Below are 12,327 nucleotides of genomic sequence, written 5' to 3'. Positions count from 1 at the left end.
CCTTAACTTGAACGGAAGTCAGATTTATAGCATGTCGTGCAACATATGACTTTTTGATCATATTTCAGATGACATGTTATAGTATGACTTTTTTATGACTTTTTGGAGTATGACCTTTTTCTGAACTGACATGCCTCAAGTTACTTCTCACTGAGGCAACTCAACCAGTAAACAATGAAAAAAAGTCTCTTTTGGACATTTTTTTTTACCTTTGGTTTGTGGCTGTGGCTTACCCTTACAGGGACTCGCCTTAGGAGGTCTCGACCTCTGTGAACCTTGTGTGTTACCTCGGCGGGTAAACTGTGAACCATGTGTTGAAAATGCTGGTTATTTTTTGAGAGTAGAGTACAGCTGGAACTGCACACAGATGGGACTGCAGCAGGCTGGAGACAGAACCGGGTCAGAACCGGGGATGTTAAAACGAGTAACCGGACTTACTGCTCACCGGCCGGATACCAATGTAGGACATCGGACGGACTGCCGCCGGTGGAGTGTGAGGCCGGGGTAGATAAACTGCCAGGTGGTGATCACCTGGATTGTCTGCAGCTGTGCAGGCTGATCAGGGGCGTGGCCATGGGAGGAGTCTGGAGGCGGGCAGAGGAGGACACAGACCAAAACACCAAGCACATGGCAAACAACAACAAACGGGAATGACAGAACACATCCGGAGAGATCAGGGGAACAAAAGGTGAACACAGGATTAGACAGGGATCCTGACAGCCAGAGAAAGACAGGTGTGTCACAGGTGTGTCATCACATTCCTTCTCCATTTTATGAAGTTTAATCTGTTTTTAAAAAGTTATTTCTGGAAACGTTGGGACACCTTTTTAAATGCAATAAAAAAAATTAAAATTAAAACAAGAATCTGTGATTTGTTTTTTTAAAACTCACGAAACTTTATTTAAATGATAAAAATACAAAGAAAAAGATTTCCAGATTTCACTGGAAATCGACATCCACTTAAACACAGACAGTAGCAGAACTTCAGTCTTCGTATTACTGGATCTCAGTGCTGCATTCGACACGGTCGATCACGACATACTACTGGACAGACTAATAATCTGGGTACGACTCTCTGGCACTAAACTGGGTTGAATCCTCCTTGAAGGACCGAGAATACTTTGTCAGAAGCTAATTACACATCAGAGCACACTAAAAGGACATGTGGTGTTCCCCAAGGTTCAATTCTGGGGCCTCTTCTGTTCAACATCTACATGCTTCCACTGGCTCAGATTATGAAAAGAAACAAAGTGTGTTATCGTAATTATGCAGACGACACACAAATCTACATAACTATATCACCAGGGGACTATAATCCCATACAAGGGTTGTAAATGCATTGAACTAATCAACAACCGGAGGTGCCAGAAGTTTCTTCAATTAAACAAAGATAAAACAGAAGTCATTGTTTTTGGGGCCAAAGATGAACGATTGAAAGTCAGCGCTGAGCTTCAATCTCTGATGTTAAAAACCACAAACTGAGCCAGAAATCTGTAGTTTTTGATTCAGACCTCAATCTGAACACACATATCAAGACAATTACAAAATCAGCCTGCTATCACCTGAAGAATATATCAAGGATTAGAGGATTTATGTCTCAACAGGATTTGGAAAAACGTGTCCATGCATTCATCTTCAGTAGACTGGACGACTGTAACGGTGTGTTCAAGGGTCTCTGTAAAAAGTCAGTCAGAGCGCTGCAGCTCGAGTCCTCACTGAGACCAAGAAACTGGATCACATCACTCCAGCTCTGAGGTCTTTACACTGACTTCCTGTCCAACATGAATCCACTTTAAAATCCTGCTGTTGGTTTATAAAGCACTGAACAGTTTAGGGCCAAAATACATTTGTGATCTGCTGCGACCTTCTGAACCATCCCGACCCCTCAGGTCGTCTGGGACGAGTCTCCTTTCTGTCCCCAGAGTCACAACTAAACATGGAGAAACAGCGTTCAGCTTCTATGTTCCACATTTCTGGAACAAACTCCCAGAAAGCTGCAGGTCTGCTGAGACTCTCAGCTGCTTCAAATCAACATTGAAGACTTTTCTGTTTGCTGCCTTCAATTGAACCAGATTCAAGGATGTTGATCAATTTCCTGCATTTCTGCATTTTATTACTGTATTTTATTTCTTAAACTGCTCTGCAACTTTTATTCTATTTTGAGCTTGTTTAATGTTTTAATGACTGTTTTTAATGTTTCGATCAATGTTCTTAATTGTTTTTAAATTTTCTTTTCCTTTGCCTGATGTTTTGATGATTTTAATTGTTTTATATGAAGCACTTTGAATTACATTGTTGTTGAAATCTGATGGACAAATAAACTTGCGTTACCTTCACTGAAATATTAAAAATATATATGTAAACAAATAAGAAATTTGATGGTTGAAAATCAATTTAAAGCTACAAATTCATGAAATTCCCTCCAGGTGTTCTTGAGATTCTTGATCGGTTGGTCTGATTGATCTGATTGAAACCTGACGATACTACGTCCCGCCCACCGATAGCTGTAACCTGACTGCACCACAGCCTGTCAATCAAACAGACACGCCCCCTAAAACAGGTCTTCTTGAATCTTCTTTTCTAATGAATGAGGGATTATTTCCAGAAGGAGTTTATCTAATGACACCGTGATGATTGACTGATGGAGTCTTTGTTGGAGCCCCTAGTGGCCTTCAGTGGTATCACACTTTAAGACAGTTCAGAGGGAGGTGCTGCAGGTGTTCCTGGTTGTTACTCCGTGGTCTCACACGTCGCCGGGTCTGCTGCTGCAGCTCGGTCCTGGTCTTCGGCCTCCTCCTCCTGTGTTTCCATGGCGACACTGTCCGACCTTGCCCTCCTCCTCCTCCACCACAGCACCACCACCACCAGCAGCACCAGCAGCAGAACGGAGACGGGAACGGAGACGACGGGAACTCTGTGCGAGCGCGAGAACTCGGCCCTCCAGCTCACCTCCATTCGGTTGTCGAGGCTCAGGTGAGACGCTGCACAGGTGTAGCTGTGTTTCCTCCGCAGCTCCTCGTCGTCAACCGTCAGCGTCTTCCCCACCTGGTAGAGGCCGTTGCCGTTGGGTAGCACCGAGCCGCCGGTCAGTTCGTCCTCGTCCACGGGCCGGCCGTCCCGCAGCAGCGTCAGGTTGATGTGGCGAGGGTAAAAGTCTGTGGCCAGGCAGGTGACTCGAGCTCCGCCCACCACCTGCTTCGTTAGGACGCGGACTCGAGGTCGAACCCGACGCATCACGAGGTTCTTCTCACGGTCCAGAAGGTTTTGAAGAATCTGGACGCAGACCGGTAGGTAGACTTTGGTCCAGAGCTTATGGACGTACGTACTCTTCGCCCAGTCCAACCACATCTCCCAGCTGTTGATGCCGGTGAACGTGAAGTCCGTCATGTTGTACATGAAGCTTTCTACTTCCTGCCCGTTGTTGGCTTCCCTGAACATGCTGAACACCGGCTGCCTGTCCAGAACCTCACAGCCCGTCAGCCTCTGATGGACGACGACTCCTGTCAGGTTGAAGTTGTGCTTGGCCCAATTAAGTCTCTCCCTCATGTTGAAGATAATATCCTGCAGCACAGACGTGCCCTGCTGGCCCAGATCAAGCTCCGCCCCCTTCTCACCTCCACCCCCGACCCTCATCACCTGGTCCATCGTGGAGTCATAGTAACCAACCTGGATGTCGTCCAGCTTCAGGACCATATTGAACTCTGGAAACACAGTTGACCCTGAGATGGACGAAGCCAACACCCACAGTGAGTGTCGTCCTGAACCTGATGGGAACAAAGCATTATGGGTAAGAGGGAAACATCAATTTAATAATATTTACAGAAATACTTTTACATTTATACGTTTGTCAGACACTATAATCTGTAGTTCCTGTCTCTGCCTGTAGAGGACAGTGTTCCTGTAGTTCCTGTCTCTGTCTGCAGAGGACAGTGTTCCTGTAGTTCCTGTCTCTGCCTGTAGGGGACAGTGTTCCTCTAGTTCCTGTCTCTGCCTGTAGGGGACAGTGTTCCTGTAGTTCCTGTCTCTGTCTGCAGAGGACAGTGTTCCTCTAGTTCCTGTCTCTGCCTGTAGGGGACAGTGTTCCTGTAGTTCCTGTCTCTGTCTGTAGAGGACAGTGTTCCTGTAGTTCCTGTCTCTGCCTGTAGAGGACAGTGTTTCTGTAGTTCCTGTCTCTGCCTGTAGAGGACAGTGTTCCTGTAGTTCCTGTCTCTACCTGTAGGGGACAGTGTTCCTCTAGTTCCTGTCTCTGCCTGTAGAGGACAGTGTTCCTGTAGTTCCTGTCTCTGTCTGCAGAGGACAGTGTTCCTCTAGTTCCTGTCTCTGCCTGTAGGGGACAGTGTTCCTGTAGTTCCTGTCTCTGTCTGTAGAGGACAGTGTTCCTGTAGTTCCTGTCTCTGCCTGTAGAGGACAGTGTTTCTGTAGTTCCTGTCTCTGCCTGTAGAGGACAGTGTTCCTCTAGTTCCTTTGCATTACTTCAGCAGCAGCTTTAAAACGTAAAAGTTCTAAAAACATCAAAGTCTGTAGGACATGATGACACATCTCAATGTTATGACCTCTTAGAAACAAAACAATAAGTAATTAAAATGATGAATCATCAAAATAATTGATAAAGATCAGACATGAACAGACCGGTGAGCCTTCGTAAAAACACTGAAGCACAGAAACTTGTTTACAGCAGAATTTCAGTACCTGAACTCGTCGTCTGGAGGAGGAACAGAGACACAAACATCAGCTGGAAGACCAACATATCGATTAATCTGAATCTGATCGATCTGTATTAGAAAATATCGATTAATCTGAATCTGTATTCGTTCCGTCTGTTTCTGCTTCTCAACTCTTTCACTTTCTCTCCGTAAATACTTTGAACCAATCAGCATCCTTCAGTCAGCTGTCTCCGGGCAGATTAAAAGAATTCTGAACAGCCAGAGAAAGAAAGTGCGTCACAGGTGAGTCACCTGATCACCTGTAATTTACTGTTCAGCCTACAGGGGGCGCTGATGCTCTGATTTACAGAAGTTACAAACTGTTCCTCACTTTGTTTCTGTGACTGAGTGAACTGCCTGTGTGTGTGTGTGTGTGTGTGTGTGTGTGTGTGTGTGTGTGTGTGTGTGTGTGTGTGTGTGTGTGTGTTGTTGGACTTGGGCTCCTGCTAAATAACCAAAATGTGTCAGCCCCCAGTCCTGCGTGTTCTTTAATGAGGCAATAGGAGAAGATGTCAGGCTCCAAGATATTTATTTAACAGCAGCAGAATAACCATTTTACAGAGCTCTGGGTCCAGACTATGTTTCCCTGACCGCAACAGAGTATGTGTCAGTTCACGAAGTCTGAGCTTCTGACTTTCCCTCACCCAGTCTTCTTATAGTCCAGACACCAAAAAGTCATGTGTATTGATGTATCCTTTGTTGGTTGGAGGAGGTGATGGTTGTCTTCCTTCACATCCTGGAGTCCTCCAGACAGCCGTCTGTTCCTGTTTGTGCCTCAAAGAACAACAGTATGTGACCCCAAAGGTTGCAGACCCCCTCCTGTGACCTTTTCGTTTGGCACAGTACTCTCACTCTCATTCACAACCACACCCTGTTGTTTACACCTTCATTCACAACCACACCCTGTTGTTTACACCTTCATTCACAACCACACCCTGTTGTTTACACCTTCATTCACAACCACACCCTGTTGTTTACACCTTCATTCACAACCTTTCCTCTACACCTTCATTCACAACCACACCCTGTTGTCTACACCTTCATTCACAAACACAGCCTTTCGTCTACCCCTTAGGATTAATAGTTGATAATACGACCTATATATAATTAATATGATATGGCATATATATATGTTGTATTATTGTAAACATAACCTAGCACAGAATCGCACAATTCCCCCTTTTGGTCTCTCACAGGAGACCAACAACTGTAAGAAAGAAAGAGAACACAAATCAATGCAAAAGAGACATGGGTGCATACAAACAAATCCTACACCACATTCTCCTCATCATCCTCCTCCCTGTCCATCAAGGCCAGCTCCCCTTCCAGGAGCAAGGACATCTGGTAGGGAGGAGGGTTGCCCGTCTTCTCCACAGTGGCCACGATAATGCGACTGCACAATGACCTAATGCAGGGAACACAACAACAGCACACAATGCAAAAGCACACAACATCCCCAAAATCGAGAGGAATACCGAGACCACCACATTCTTCCATTTCCCAAACCATTTTCCTAACCAATCACCCAGAGGATTAGCAATCCCTGACATCTCATGCATTTCTCGGGAAAGAATTTTCAAACCTTCTAAGGCTTTTGTGACTGACCCATCAGGAGCTGTGTTGTTGGCGATATACGTACAGCACTGATCCCCGAACATGTGGCACACACCCACTTTTTCAGCCAACAGCATGTCCAACGCCATCCTATTCTGCACCATCATCAGCGAGGTCGCCACCAACTGCTCAGATAGCCCCGCTACCGCGTCCCGTGTGGCATTTGCCAGCCTGAGGACATTGTAATGTACAAAATTAATTCTATCAACATTCTTATTGGGTGTAATGGGGAACAGAGCAGATATAATAGGGAGATTTTCAAACCCAGCAGCCACTTGATCAACTAATTTATATTCGTCTGGCACTCCTCTCGGGACGCCAATGGCATCCATGTAGGTGGAGGATCCGATGCCAAAAGCGTCCGTGCACGGGAGTGTGTGCCCGTTCCGTTGCCTTTGTAGCCCAGCAAGGTTAAAGGTAGGCCCAACCTCACCAGTGCACAGGTGCCGCCCCACTGAGGTGGGAGCTGAACATACAATGTATATTCCCCACAATACCAAAAAAGGTCGGCTCTGCCCCATGTCATCTGTGTTCTATTGGACCAATTGGATACGCCAATGTTATGTAAACACCAACTTGGATCCACGTTTCCCAGCTCCCGCTCGCCTGTGCTGGAGAAACAGGTATAATTACCTTTTCTTGGTGTGAATACAGGTGGGATGGTGGTGTTCTTAACTGGGGGAAAAATCCCACTCAAGGTGTCGCAGCCCCCTGGATGCGCCTGCATGGTGAGTTTCAGCATGCAATTAAACCCTGTAGGATCTATATCGGGAAACAGTGGAGCAGGGACAGTGAACAGCGTGGGCCTCGCTGAGGAGCATGCAACACAGTCAGACATATTCTGAGACAATGCGGTGGCTGATAGCCAATCTAGCCACGTGTTCTTGTCATTATATCCGGTGGCGATATGGAGCAAAACGACAGGTGTGATCTTTTCAGGAGGGCTCGTCGCCACTTTCCCAGATTTGTCAACCGTTACTACAACCTATCCTTTGCGCCCCGGGGTAGTGGTGGTCTTTATAGTAATTTTCACCAGTCCTGTGTGATCTTTCCCTCTCTGATCAACTCCAAGCGTGAGATACAGTGATTGATAGGCCATAAACCCAGTTATAGAGAGCCTCATAGCGTTTTGTCCAGGCACATCCATGCCTTTGCACAAATGAAATTTGGAACCCACTGAGTCGTACTGACGAGAACCCCATGATTTTGGGCCTCGAGTCCATCCTTGCACGTCCTCCCAGGAGCCACACTGCGGTGGGACATGTGTGGCAATGCACCAATATATGTCATAATCTCTCCAATAATTGGGGTTACCATAACATGAGATTACATCGCATAAATCAAACTTGAACAGAGTGGATGAACCTCTGATGTAATTCAGCTCTATACCCCCGTATTAAGTCAGCCATTTGTCTGCGTGTTCTGATGCTCTGTTTTCCCGCTCCTGGTGTGGCATCGGCCCTTTAAACCACCACAGTATTGACGCAACAATTATTACAGATATTACACTACATGCACATACCCACTGCCGGCGTGGCTCCATTGTAACTACAACTTTCCAGATGTTGCTGTTCGATATCTTCTCTGTATTGTTAGTAAAAAATGTTTTACTCACACGCCCTTTTCACCTTCTTATTACAGCTCACATCACATTACCGCTACAGCACTTCATACATTGCATATATATGAAAAACACACAATCACAGTTCTTTCGCACAGTTGTTTTTTTTTTTTTTTGTTTTTTTTTTTCCTCCCTCTTCCACTTATTGTTGATCCTGATTTGTCAGATCAACTGTTACTTGACCCAGCGTCCGCTGGGGTGGGTCTGTTGCCGTGCACTGTGACCAGTGATACCAGTTCTCTCCTTTGCCGTCCAGCCGGACTGCGTGTGTTGTCCTCTCCTTAACTCTGTATGGTCCGGTCCGGTCCACCTTGGTTCCGACCACTTCCTCTTGATCACCTTTAGGAGGACCCACTCCGCTGTATGTGGTGTTCCTGGTTCACTGCCCCCTTTTGTCTCTGCCACCTGGGTATAGAAACCTGACACCAAAGCTGTTAGTTGATCATAGTATGGCTTATATTTCATCCAAGAACTGGTTTCGATCGTCACCGGGTTTCCTGCGCCTGGACCTGGAAACTGCTGTCCAGTCCACAGCTCAAAAGGAGTGAACCCTGTGGTAGAATTCACAGAGCTGCGCACTGCCATCAATGCTACTGGCAGAGCCTCCACCCAGGACAGCTTGGTTTGCGCACATACTTTACTGATTTTACTTTTCAGTGTCTGATTCATTCTTTCTACCCTCCCCTGTGACTGAGGGTGGTAGACGGCACCAAATGCGTGTTTTAGGCCCAAATGTTTTTCTACTTCTTGTAAGTCTTTATTTTTGAAATGGGAGCCGTTATCTGAACGGATGTGACGAGGAAACCCATGCACGGGTATGTAGTGATTTATCAAGAATTTGATCACTGTTTTTGCATCCTCTTTTTTAGCAGGTATTGCCTCTGGCCAGCCAGTGTATGCATCCACGGCTACCAGGAGGTACCTGTGTTCTCCCACTCTGTCAATCATGTCGGTGTAATCAATGATAATGTCCTGCCCCGGTAGTGGTGGCAGGGGACACTGTCTTTGGTGAGGCTTAATGGTCGCCTTTACATTGTATACCATACACACACTACATTCTCCCACGTGGTTTTCTATCATAGCCGGTAGAAATAGATGCCACCAATGGGTCTGATGTCTCTGCATCTGTTTCTGTCCACAGTGAGTGAGACCATGTGCTTCCTGTAATGTCCTCTGTACCAGGCCTGGTGGCAGAACTAGTCTACCATCCGGGGCTCTCCACAATCCATCCTGTTCTGTGGCTCCTCTGTCCTGCCATACACTGGTGTCCCATGGAGAGGCCTTTGTCTGCTCCTTTCTTATCATGTCTACATCACACTGTGGCAGCATGTCCTGTATTGTCCTGTCGGTTTGCAACATAACATATGCAGCTCCATATCCTGCCGCTCTCTTTGCAGCCTGGTCTGCTTGATCATTGCTCATTGCAATCCAAGTGTCTGTTTTGTCGTGTCCTTTACACTTCATGATAGCCACAGCTTTTAGCTTCATTAGTGCCTCCACCAGTCTCTTCATGTCTGCTTCATGTCTGATGGGTGTCTTGTCTGCAGTCAGGAATCCTGCTCTGATCCATTGTCTCAGCTCTATATGAACAGCACCCACTACATATGCTGAGTCTGTGTAGATGTTTACAACTTTCCCTTCTGCCCATTCTAGTGTTTTAATCATGGCCTGTAGTTCTGCTATCTGAGCTGACTCTTTCCCAACTACTGGCTCTGCTACCACTTCCTCAAATCCTTCCTATGTTCTCCTGACCACCGCTAGGGCTGCTTTCAGTCCTTCCACTGGAAGTCTGTAGCAACAGCCGTCGGTGAACAATGTTTCCTCAGCTTCCTGTAAGGGAGTACTCTGTAGATTCTCTCTCACCCTGACATCTTTCTGCACTCTTTCCTCACACACATGCGGCTCTCCTTCTCCCATGTTGTCTGCCATGTTAATGCCTTTGTGTGTGTATGTGATGTGTGGTGCTGTCAGTGTTTTGTCCAGCCTGGTCTGTCTTAATGATGACATGGTGAATGCTGTAGAATTCACATATGCCACGACTGTGTGTGTGGTGAGTACTATTAATTGATGTTGCATGACTATGTGTGCCGTTTTCTGCAAAATCTTTGCCACTCCTGCTGCATGTCTTGTGCATGGTGGGTGCCTGTTCTCTGTAGCATCTAGTGTCACACTTACATACATCAACACTTTCCGCTCACCCCCCTTTTTCTGAAACAGCACATCATTTGCTGTCTGGGCTGTTTCAGAAACATCCAGATAGAATGGAACTTTGTAGTCCGGGACAGCCAGATCAGAAGCAGTGCTAAGAGCGTTTTTGAGTGATATAAACGCCATTTCCGCCTGCGTGGTCCAGATTAAGGGTGCACTGAGATTCCTCATGCCCTGTTCGTTTACCATAGCCCTCAACGGGGCAGTCAAACAACCATACAAAGGGACAAAGTGTCTGCTGAATCCCGTCAGCCCCAAAAATGATAACATGTCCTTGACTGTGACGGGTTTAGGATGATGCAGGACAGTATCTCTATGTGATCCGGATACGCCGGTCCCACTTTGAGACACAACCCTGCCCAAAAACGTCACTGACTGGCGGCAGCATTGCAACTTGGACCGAGAGACCTTAAATCCAATCTGGAAAAGCCGGAGTAGCAACATTTCAGTGGCCTTAAGACACAGGGCGGGGTTCGGGGCTGCTAAGAGGAGGTCATCTACATACTGGATCAGTACGACACCAGGTGGTAACGTCAGATTCGTCAGCTGGTCTCTCAAGGCTTGATTAAACAACCCCGGCGAGAGAATGAAACCTTGCGTGTGTACCGCAGCTGTTGACCCTGGTATGTAAATGAGAAAATATTACGCAGGGATGGTTCTAATGGCAGACAGAAAAACGCATTAGCCAGGTCAATACAGGAGAACCACTTGTGGTCTGGTGTGAGGCCTGACATTGCCGTGTAGGGATTTGGAACAGGTACAGTGGGAGTCGCCACCACGCTGTTAACACGTCTCAGGTCATGTGCCATGCGATATTTGCCGGTGTTTTGTTTCTCAACGGGTAAGATAGGTGTGTTCCATGCACTACCCGACCGCTCCAACACTCCTGCATTTAAAAGACCGACAATAGTGTATCCTATGCCTACCTCCGCCACCTGTTTGTGGGGATACTGTTTCTGCCAAATGGGTGTGTAATCAGTGAGTGAGAATGTGATAGGTTTGACTCCACCACAGAAGCCCACATCAGTGGGGCCTGTGGACCATAATGCCTGTGGCAGTAAGTCCAGCATGTGAGCGGAGTCGGGGTGGTCAGTCTTTTCCCTGCCGTGATAACGTTCAATTTGTTGATGTTCCAGGGTTGTCTTGTCAGTGAGAAGTTTTGTAAGTCTGTATGCCTTCTCAGTAGGTGAGAACGACAGATGAGGAATCTGGGTGTGCAGCCAATCAGTTTGTGCGAGCAATCGTTTAGTCATTGGGCCCAAGTCTTTGGCCTGATGTCCCGTATGTACTGCGAGTGTGATATGTGGTGTAGCCTCGGTGGACATTTTATACCATTGTATTTGGTCCCACGTCAGGTCAACCGCTGCCGCCACCCCCTCTGGACCCATAAAAATGCATGTGGACTGTATTGACCATTCCACATCCGCCACTTCCTTTTCAAATGCTTCGTGATATACTTCATCATCATCCCGATCATAATATAGGGTTACATGGAGGGGATCAGAGGGAGGAGCATGAGGATGGAGAGTGGCAATCCAGGGTTTCCACTCCTGAAACGTTGACCAGACTCCGCCCCCGGTGGTGGGTTCCGGTAGTACAGTTCCCCAATAGATGTCCGCCCATCTGCCTGGTGCCGAGGGCGAGTTGTCTGCGGACAACATCATCTGTGACCCTGAACACATCGAGTTCAACGAGCAGTTTAGCGACGTGCCATTCGGAAAAGTCACTACCACTCCTTCTGGGCTGCACAAAATGGATGCTCCTGTTCTGATCAAAATGTCTCTCCCCATAAAATTTACAGGGCAGGTTGGGGCCGCGATGAACTGATGTGTGAATGACTGTCCAGCCACTACCGCATGGAGTGGTGTTGTGAGAGGCAGGTGTTCAGATTTTCCCGAGAATCCAACAAGCTTGATTGTCGAGTGTGAGAGTTTGTCTGGTGGCACATTGTCAGCTAGCGTAGAATAGCGAGCACCAGTGTCTACTAGGAAGGGCAGGTCCTTTTGTAGTACTCTCATTGTCATGTAGGGGTCTGCCAACCCCACATGGCTGGTGTTTCTCGGGCCTCCTCAGAACCACCCCTCATGGGAGCGGGGGTCTTGCATCTGGGGGTACTGTCCAGGTGGTGGGGGTGGTGCTACCCCTGCATTTGGGGCTTGATGGTTGTAGCCTTGCGGAGGG

General features: G+C 47.2%; 1 protein-coding gene across 1 annotated transcript; it reads right to left on the bottom strand.

The window, feature by feature from the left end:
* Positions 1-871: 871 nt before the first annotated feature.
* LOC138215024 (major histocompatibility complex class I-related gene protein-like) lies at positions 872-4,843 on the bottom strand. Its single transcript, XM_069176955.1, has 2 exons — positions 4,690-4,843; positions 872-3,764 (listed from the first exon to the last, which is right to left on the bottom strand). The coding sequence occupies exons 1-2, from the start codon at positions 4,745-4,747 to the stop codon at positions 2,731-2,733; spliced, it is 1,092 nt and encodes a 363-aa protein (XP_069033056.1). The 5' UTR covers positions 4,748-4,843; the 3' UTR covers positions 872-2,730.
* Between the last annotated feature and the right edge of the window lie 7,484 nt (positions 4,844-12,327).

This window comes from Embiotoca jacksoni, unplaced genomic scaffold (assembly GCF_022577435.1).
Source record: "Embiotoca jacksoni isolate LCO1_2020_lvr unplaced genomic scaffold, fEmbJac1.0.p SCAF_106, whole genome shotgun sequence".
NCBI classification, from domain to species: Eukaryota; Metazoa; Chordata; class Actinopteri; family Embiotocidae; genus Embiotoca; species Embiotoca jacksoni.
The sequence above is the reverse complement of the archived record's forward strand: the minus strand, read 5'-3'. Positions and strand labels throughout refer to the sequence as shown.